General features: G+C 38.3%; 1 protein-coding gene across 1 annotated transcript in view; it reads left to right on the top strand.

Moving 5' to 3' along the window:
- The first annotated feature begins 483 nt into the window (after positions 1 to 483).
- The window catches only part of BMP5 (bone morphogenetic protein 5), a 76359-nt gene continuing 66537 nt past the window's right edge, over positions 484 to 10305 (top strand). Inside the window, exon 1 of the mRNA XM_054978075.1 lies at positions 484 to 1672. Coding sequence (XP_054834050.1) covers positions 1189 to 1672 — 484 coding nt within the window. The 5' untranslated portion in view covers positions 484 to 1188. The remainder of the gene's footprint in view (positions 1673 to 10305) is intronic.

Below are 10305 nucleotides of genomic sequence, written 5' to 3'. Positions count from 1 at the left end.
AAAACTCTGTTTTTGAAATCAATGGGACTTCAAAGTTTTGATTTTGGCTAGAGTATTCCTGAATTGTTGAAACTAATTAGCCAAAGGGAGGGAGGGAGGGAGGGAGGGAGGGAGAAAGAAAGAAAGAAAGAAAGAAAGAAAGAAAGAAAGAAAGAAAGAAAGAAAGAAAGAAAGAAAGAAAGAAATTGAAGCTATTATGACAATAAGTGGAATTTTTAAAAACCCTCTTGTTGCATCTGTTTGTTACATATGGCTTTTAAGGTACATTAAGTTCCATGGATCTTTTGAAGGGGTCATTATCTAACACTATTAGAGATAGAAGTGTAAACTGAAGGGGGGGGGGAGAGAAATAACTTTGTCTGGCAGAAGAAGGGTTAAGCCATTTCCCCCCTCACTTTGCCCGTTTCAAATTACAATGAGAAGCCTCTTCTTTCCCAGCAGGGTTGTGCTTACATTAGCTTTTAGATCTCTCTTGAAGGGGCTGCTATGTTTTTGCCTGCTAGAGGTGGAAATAACAGTTAAGGAATTGAAAGAGGTTGGGTGGATTTACAGAAGGGACTTTTCCTCCCCCTTTCCTCGAGTAAAGGCCTTTAAGTGCTTGGTACATGTTTCAGATTTGCTGGACATTAAAACGAGTCTAAAGATGTTACAGTTCTCAGCAGGCTGCTGGGAAGATAGATGTTATACTCTAGATCAAGGCAGAGAGCTGTGATTCAGAAAAGAACGCCAGGTGGAAGAAAAGGAGAATTAAGTAATTAATTAGAAAGCATAGCAGAAGACGATGACTCTGAGTGACTGAAGATCATCTCTTGCTAGTTAACAACCATACCCCCAATTTCTGATTATTTTAAATTTTTTAAAATAGGAATGCCTACATCAACTGACCAAGATCTGGTCTTCTGCTCCATCAATGCAGAAAAAACAGTGACAGCAGTGGAAATGTGGAAGTCCGAATTTCAGCTTTCTTAGAAACAACTGACAGCCTGACACATCTTGTTAATATTTTAAAAGGGAGAGAAAATAAAACCACCAAGATGTTGTGTGTGGAGATGACAACGCTGACATGAAGAATAGGTAATCCACAACTGCCCCCCCTCTGGCTGCTGGGAAAGTAGACCTAGTAGGAGATCAGCAGGGCAAACAAGGAATTTTTGTTTCAGTTTATTGCATCTTTCATATTAAAGAAAAATGGACCAAACTGTGCTAAAAGCTCTAGTGAGCTTGCTCTGGAATTACTGGATTTTAATGGGTTCGACTAAGGGAAGCATAGGAGACAATCACGTCCACTCCAGTTTTATTTACAGGAGACTTCGGAACCATGAGAGGAAAGAGATCCAGAGGGAGATCCTCTCCATCCTGGGCTTACCTCACAGACCAAGGCCATTCTCACCTGGAAAACAAGCTTCCTCTGCCCCTCTCTTCATGCTGGATCTCTACAATGCTATGACCAATGAAGATGAGACTGAAGAACTGGAATATTCACTAGGGGGACCTCTGGGTGACGAGAGCAGAGGGTTAAGGAAGGGCTACCCTGCAGCTCCAAATGGATTCTCTCGAAGAATACAGTTACCACGTACAGCTCCATTGACTACACAGAGCCCTCCGTTAGCGAGCCTGCATGATACCAACTTTCTGAATGATGCAGACATGGTCATGAGCTTTGTCAATTTAGGTACGTTTCCATTTTTTAAAAAAAGTTTGTTCTATGTTTAACAACCAGGAGCCCAAAGCTATATATAACATGGTTGGAAATGGCAAGATCGGTCCCTGGATGCTGTACTAAGAACGCAAGGTGAAGTTGTGGTAATGGGAAAGTAGCTACATTGTAGGTGGCCATGGAGGGGGGGGGGGGGGAGTTCCTTCTCTCAATGTTTATATAAAGTCAGTTTCTATAACTCCGCTCTTCTGGCTTCTGTTTCCCTTCTTTCGTTGATGTAATAAAGGTTGTAGCCTTAGGCAAACTGCAGTTTTTAAACCAACAACAACAAAATTAAACACTTTCTCTCTGTGTGCATATTGGTAGGTTGTTCACGTTACCCATTTTAAACTAAACTACAAGGATCAAACAGTAAAAGTTGATGGTTTAAAAGTTATAGTGTCTTTCCTATGGGGAGAGGGAGAAGAGAAAGAAATCAAATCTTTGGGGAGAGAATGTTTAGATTTCAAAAGATTTATCAGAGCTGATAGCTGTGAATATATTGCAAATAAATATCTGAGACTTTTGTTCTTGGGTAATTTTTGTTTGTTTATAGGATGAAAAACTTTTGTCAGGATGTTCAGTATCAATGTATCTAGTTCCAGAAGGAAAAAGCAATTTCATTTTCATGTGTTCTGGGGGAAAAACATTAATACATTTAAATGTTTAGCTCTAGAAACATTATCAATGGAAAACAGAGGTAATAATTAAGAGCAGAATATAGTTACAGTCTACAAGTATGAACTACATTCCCATCTCTTAATAAGACATTTACAGGGAAATCCTCCTAAGTCAGTGGGTTTAGAAAGGTGCAACTTTGCTTATGGCACTGTTAAAATACATTGATGATAAATAATTCTATACAAATCTTTATTAATTTTAAATTGAAAGGAAATGATGTCTCAAATATGCTGCCTTGAAATACACTGTTAACATTATTTTTGCAAGAGATTAAGTTCCATACAACGTCCATTAAAAGTGTGATGTTTTCCACTGAAATAATTTCTCTGAAAAAATTTAAACTACCAATTTATGTTCTGAAAGACCCTCTGATAACCATGTTTTAGGATATGTCTTCCAAATTCTTATTCACTGCAGCAGACTCCTCCTGAGTGCCTAATGCTTTATCTCCCAAGACAACTGAACCATGGAGGACAGCTTTCAGAAGCATAAAATAGTTTGCTAAATTTTAAGGGAGCTGAAATCTGTTTTTACAACTCATAGTGAAAGTCATCTACTAATGAAATGTGCTTTAAAACTATTGTGGAACAGCAAGTACAGATATTTGAGAATTCAGTTTTTCGTATTTTCTTCCAAATCTTGTCTCCTAACATTACTTTTGCTTGTATGTTATTTGTGAGTTGAGTTCAGTTCCCGTTTCTTTGATTCCAAAGTGCAATTCTGGTGTCTGTAGTCTATATGGTTTTTTTTAAAAAAGCCATGGCCACAAATATATCCCAAGGGAAGATCAAGGTCTTGAAAAGTGTTGAGTAAGTGCTTAGATTTGCATGTTGTAATGTAGATTCTTGATGAAGGCAAAGTGACACATTACACAACAGTACTAATTTGCACAAACTCAGCTCTGGGCTGGTCCCCATTGGTTTCAGCAGGATTATTTGGTGAGTGTTCTTCCGAGCAATGACTATTAGTTTTTCTAGAATCCTTCACACTTTGTTCCTACAGGACCTGTACAGGAAACACTTCCATTCAGACGGATTTGTGTGCATGTCCTAGAGCCATAAAAATGATCCTCCCCCAGTCCATCTGTGTAATATGTAACTTGGAAATAACTTAAGAAATAACAGTATAACAGAATTAGAGGTTTTCCTACTGTGTAGGTATTAATTGAAAAACTGATTATGTTAATTATCAAGTTTATTTGGTTTCTATGAGTAATTGTGTTTTAGGTCTCAAAATAGCTTAATCCTAAATCTGTGGCTTGTTGGTTGTTATTGGTGCAGGCTGGTTTAACACTTAATGGAAATAAGTCAATATCCGAATATAATTTCTCTATGGCTGAATTATTTACTTATGTAGGTAGCTATTTAATAAGATTTGCTCTGGAAGCAACAAGCAATCTAACATACGAGGAGCAAAAAGATACAGTTTTAAGTGAAAGCCCTTAACTGTAAAACATGTTTTAAGAAGCCTTTGATAAGATAGTTGAACTTGTTTTTGATTTGAATGAATAGTCAGTTGCAATCAAATTCCTCCTTTTCTGGGACGTGGTCCTGGCTGTGTTAAAGCACAGAGCTGTTATCGAATTACAATGCACTAATCTCATGAGGTGATAAAGAATTTGCATAAATCATTGTGCTGAAACCATAACTGTTCAAAAACTCATATGTTAAAAATAACAAATGTGAAGTGTTAAGTCCTAGAATTGGTATTTGCTGCATGCTTTGGATAATAAAATTATTCTTAAGGGACATGTGAATTATAAGGGGGGAAATCCTCTTGAGGTACAAAAGGTAGTTTCATCCATAATAATGGTTCTGGAAGAATAATTTTGATAAAGTTTGTTTGCTTTGCTAATAAAATTTTAAAATGCCTCAGAGACAATTGCGGTGGCAGTTTTTTTAAAAAAGTGTACTAGTAACTGAGAAAATGAACAGAACTGAAAATAAAATTTGGGTTGTGGTTTCCTCAATACTGCATCTATTCTAAAGAGCAAACTTAGCTTTGTTTGCATTAGACTGGTAACATTCTAATTCATTATTATATTGCAACTTCTCATCTTCTTTCCTCCCAAATGGCATTTCTAATACCAAGCTTATTTTCAATGATCTTCAAAATTGATTTCAAAAGTTAAATTGTATCCCAATCCCTACACATCTTTAGTCAGAGGTAAGCCTCCCATTGTTCATTGGGGCTTATTCCAACTGTGTGTGTGTAGTATTATGTAGCCTAAGACATCTTCTAGAATTCAACAGTTTTCACTGCTAAAGATGCTCTGTTAATTCTTTTAATGCTCTGATTCATTATATACAATGTGCTATCTTTTTGTTTCTGGATTTCCCTCCCACTTTCCAGTATCCTGTAATGCAGCTTTTATTCTAGAAGCCATTTGGGCATCTTGCTCAACACAGATATGCAAATCCATACCATTATGAATGTTGCTCTAATTTGCAACAGTTAAAAGAAAATACTTAGAAAAGCTTTATCTGAAAACTGCCTGATTTATCCCATAATATATCAAGACTGTAAGAAAAAAATAGATAGTTTTCTAATTGAGAGCTTTAGGAACCCAATTCTAGAAGCTTTTTTTTGGTTGTTCTTTACAATTCACAGAGGTGCTCTACATAAGAAAGGACACCACTTCTTCCTATTCTGTATGTTGTTTTACAAAATGTTTGCATCGCTAGCCTTTAAAATCTGGAGGAGTTAGCCGTGTTAGTCTGTAGTAGCAAAATCAAAAAGAGTCCAGTAGCACCTTTAAGACTAACCAATTTTATTTTATTGTAGCATAAGCTTTCGAGAATCAAGTTCTCTTCATTCGGATCAGGCATCTGATGAAGAGAACTTGATTCTCAAAAGCTTATGCTACAATAAAATAAAATTGGTTAGTCTTAAAGGTGCTACTGGACTCTTTTTGACTTTAAAATCTGAACTGCCTTATTGCCATGCTGATATATCTATTTTCATCCCTTTTGTTTTTAGTACAAACCTGCCATCAGAGTATGAAGGAATCCTAATCTGTGCTTCTGTCCTGGTTTGAAATAGTATTCTTTTTACGCAGTTCAGTGGTTGCTTTGACATTGCTTTGCTGATGTTAAATAATGTATTTGGTATAGCTTCCATTGATCATTTGGAAGCAGGCAGGAGTTAGACTCGTGTTTTAACAAAAAAGTCATTGAATGCTATTAAACTTGACAAGTGTGTAGGGTTTAGGAGGACTGGCCACTCATATCTTTTTGGTAATGGCCTACCAGAATAGGGCCGATTCCAGATGACTAACCTTAAGGCGCTTCATGCCGCCCTCTTCCGGATCGCGATGGGGAAAATGCGAAATATCGCGTTTCCTCGCACGAGTTTTGCGCGACAACGCGCAAAACTCGCGCGAGGAAACGTGCTATTTCGCATTTTCCCCCTCACGATATGGAAGAGGGCGGCATGAAGCGCCTTAAGGTTAGTCATCTGGAATCGGCCTAGGTGCGACATGCAGCTTCACCTACTTCACTAAGGAAGAAGGCATATAAGGGCCAAGCTACACATGACGAATGACACTTGAATGGCAAGTGGATTGAGTGGAGGGCAAGTGAACAGGGAGAAATACACTTGCTGTTCAAGTGTCATTCGTCATGTGTAGCTTGGCCCTTATATGTCTTTATTTTAGAGGGCATTTGGTGGAGAGTACTTAGGAGGATTTGACGGCATTTTTAACTGTGTATTTGAATTGTGTGTTGTTTTTAACTTGTTGCTGGGCCCTTGGGAAGGTTTTTGTGTCCCTGCAGCTTTTGCTCTTTGTTAGCTGCCTTGAGTCTGAGGAGATATGGTCGGGTAGGGTATACATACTTTAAATAAATAAAAAAAAATGGTGTAACAGCAACACACCAAGAATGGCTTCTGCTTAACCTATATGTATTTAAATAGAGCTTGCATGGTTTTCTGTGAGAATTGTGCTGAAATCAATACTAATTTCAGAGCATCAGCATTCTATGTATTCTATAGGAACTGCTTGAATGCTCTCTTATCTTGACATAAGCACCCCTTCAATCATTTTTATTTTTAACTTGCCTATATAGTCAAGTGGTAGATGTCAGGGTACAATCAGTTAAAAGGGAGGAAATAATTTATTAGATGTGCATAGCCAATTTTCTTGAGCCTTTTTGCTGCTGAAAAATAAATAGCTTGTTGCTTTTTCTTCACTTGCATTTATTATAACAGAGGGCCAAGTCTCAGGATCTCTGGGGCTGTGGTGCTTGCTCCCTCCCCAGACGGAAACAGCTTCCTCCCTCAAGAAGTGAATCACTAGGTGGACTTGCCATGAGTAGAAATTGCCAGTCACATGCTAGCATGCAGTACTGACAGCTTTTTTTTAAAGTGTGGATGACTCACAGCCACCTCTCTTCACAACCAGGGCAGTCCAGACTGTAGGGAAAAAATGGCAACACTACCTTAATTTGAAATGAAATCAGTAAAAGTCTTGTATCTGGCATTGGCAACAGCTTTCTTGATTATAACTTCCTTAACATTTACTCCTTTAGTGGGTATTGTTGGTTAAGGTAAAGGTATGTTTTTGAAATTTTGCAATGTAAAAGAGATAATGCACACCTAATAATAATTTTGTTTCTTTTAAGTCCAGCATGTGCACAGCCAGTATATTTCCCCCCAATAAACCATTCTAACTATTCTGAGGTAAAACCAGCAAAGAGTGCTATGCCGTCTGTAAATAATTTATTGTGATATAAACTTTTGTCAAATGCTTGAAGGCAGTATCCTGAGGTAGTATCCAATGGTATTTTGAAAATGAGTATTTAATATGTTTTTTTCTCATGGATTGGAAAGAGACTCGGCATCTTTCTTTCTTGAGAATTCTGAAAGAAATTGCCAATAACCAAAGAGAAACTAATATAGCAGATGGTTCCAAGTGTATGGTGAAGGGACATACATATGTGTAAATATATGGACTGTCTTTAATAGTTTTGCCATTAGGAAGTAGACTGAGGCAGTTCCGCTTGTTTTTTCAGTATCAATTGCTTTTTCAGACTAAACACAGACTTTGGGTGGGAAGCTGTGGGATATGTACAATGCATGTTTTACTAGGAAAACAAAAAAAAACTCATAGCAACCATGGACAGTGATTGAAGTCCCCCATAATAACACCCCGTGGTCAAACTGTGTTTTTGTTTCCTGGAAAACTATGCAGTACGCAGTGTTTCTAACTAATTTCTACCTACACAAAGACCTTCCTGAGCTATCTATGGCTGTATTATGAAAGAAAGCTGGTATATGTTCTGGATGTTTATTCAAACACTAACTGTTTGTTAATATCATTATTATAACTGCAGCAAAAAGAAAATAACAAAAGTCAGTAACATTCTGAATTCTTTGTTTCTGGAACTTATTCTAGTCCCTAGCTCAAGAATATCAGAGAAGAACAGATAAGTAACTGAAAGGGACATTTAGAAGTTTGTAGAATTGCACACAGATCTTGTTATGAAAGAGGATTGTGCTGATAGATCTATCTTTCTATAATGGTGCCCACACTAATTGCATTCTGTTTGCTGACTGCTCTGTTCTTTCTACTGATGTGCTTCTAGGTGCAGGGCAAATGTTTTGTTTTATACACATTGGCATACAGGTAGGCGAAGCTGAAGATGGGGGCGTGGGACAGAGGGAAATGTTACATTAGGTAGTATTTTCTGTGAATACATCGCTCAATAATGTGTGTGCAATGCAATCAGTATCACAAAAAGAGAGAGCCCGATTTGGCCCCAAACAAGCCCTGTGCAGATGTTCTGTCTGCATGTCCACTCAGAGGGAGAGCAGGCATAAGCCCCCTGCCTTTGTGTGATCACCAAGTGGTTTGCACAGGGTGAACATGTGGAGGAAGTGCCTGTGTGCATGCTTTCTTCCTGTGATCAGCAATGTTCTAAAATCAGCCTTGTTGTAAGCATTGGGTACCATTGGGGAGAGAAATGGGGTACATAAAATCCCTCAGAATTTCTTCCAGGTTGGATGAAGGAGAAGTTCCATCCCCAGATAACAATACTAAAATAGTTCAAGTGAACAGTACCCATGCTTGTATAAAACCAGAAAGTTCTCCCTAAGCCTGAAACAATGCAATAATTGGTGGGAAAAGGAAATGCTCTGAAGAAGAATACCAGTTGTGATGATCTAGTTGCATTTCAGCTAACTGTTTTGGTCGGATAATGTTCCTGTCAGGCATATCCTGTGAGTGACTCCCTTCTCCTTGCTGCCTCATGGAACTGAAACAAGCTTCAATAAAACACCATAGAATTAATGAATGTTTCTCATTATTTATGAATATTTTACTTTCCTGTACAGATTAGTTACAATAACTATACTCATTAATTTGATCTGTTTTAGTTGGATCTTGTTTAATTTCTCTGCAAATGCATGCCCCTGATCTCCATTAGGTAGTATTGAAAGTATTACCTCTGAACATAGTCATTCCCTGGAGTTTTCATGACTAATAGCTGTTGAGAAACCTATCTTCCTTTTGCCTAATCTTAGAAGGCATGTACGCTAATAGCCACGACCACATCTTGTGATATTGAGTTCTGCCAGTTAATTATATGTGGTAGGGAAAAAGCACTTGCTTTTGTTTCTCCTTAACCTAGTTTGCATTGACTTTGTCAAGCAACTCTGAAATACAAAGGGGGAGCATGATACGAGTTTTGTGATGTTATGAACAATAATATGTCTCCTCTAACAGCCTGGAGTGCTTTAGACTTCCCAGCCCCAGAGAAATGATCATTCCTTGACGTGATCATTTTTTCATAGTCTGAGGGAATATTTTCTGTGCCTTTACATATTCTGAGCCAGAGTGTGAATACACTATGCACTCTTGTTCCCGTCCCATTCCTCCACTAATTCCATGGATCACTCTTCTCTCCTGTATGCTGTGGGGCAAAGTTGCAACCAGCAGAGGCACAGTCTTCAAGTTAAGATCTTACAACCTACAGACAATTGAATGGTTATGGTTTGATTATTGCAGGAAAGTTCTGGTGCTTCTGCTTAGCCCAAGATTAACAGTTTATGAAGTGCCAAATGCAGCTTCCTGCTATGGAGAGACTCCCCAGGGCTCTGAGAGATTTCTGACTACAACTTGGCTTTACAGCTATTTCCCACATTCTTCCTGCCCTCTTTCTCACCTTTACTGCCTGTCAGGGATGAAGCCACTGATCCTATTTGTAACCACTTTAACTATCCTGCAAAGCAAAATGGAGGGGGAAACAAACAAACACAAGCTGGGTACACGAAACCAGTTGAGAAAACCTGGAGAATGAGAACATGAGGACAACATATATAGCTTCTCTATACTGAGTCAGAGAGCTGGTTCATCTAATATTCTCTGCTGTAGTGAGCTTTCACTTGATGAAATAAGAATACATGCTGAGTAGGGATGAGTGCACTGGTCCTACTCTACCTATGCACAGTTGCCAGAATGAGAGCCTGGTGCCTACAAACATGCAAAGTGTGACTGGGATTGCTGCTTTTCTGAAAGTTCCCAGTGACAGGGATGCAATCTCCGTGCATTCACTCTGTATGTGTTCTAGTGAGATGGGAGCCAATCAATGGCTAATTCCGCACACGTTGGATAATGCACTTTCAATGCACTTTATCAATCGTTTGAGGTTGATTTTTTGTTCCGCGCACAAAATAATCCATTCCAAATGATCTATAAAGAGGATTGGAAGTGCATTATCCAACGTGTGTGGAATCAGCCCTTGAGCTCTTCCTTACTCTTCCTCTATGTATATTGTTGTCAGCCACCCAAGTGATCCCATCTGAAGATTCAAAGGCCCACCTCAGCCATGTTCCCTAAGATCTGTGGTCCATCCCCCTTACATATTAAAGCTTTTTAAGTGGAATTGACGACAGTTCAAAATGTTTGATTTTTTTAATTAAAAATTGTTTAA

The sequence above is a fragment of the Eublepharis macularius genome, chromosome 1 (genome assembly GCF_028583425.1).
Source record: "Eublepharis macularius isolate TG4126 chromosome 1, MPM_Emac_v1.0, whole genome shotgun sequence".
Taxonomy (NCBI): Eukaryota; Metazoa; Chordata; class Lepidosauria; order Squamata; family Eublepharidae; genus Eublepharis; species Eublepharis macularius.
The sequence above is the reverse complement of the archived record's forward strand: the minus strand, read 5'-3'. Positions and strand labels throughout refer to the sequence as shown.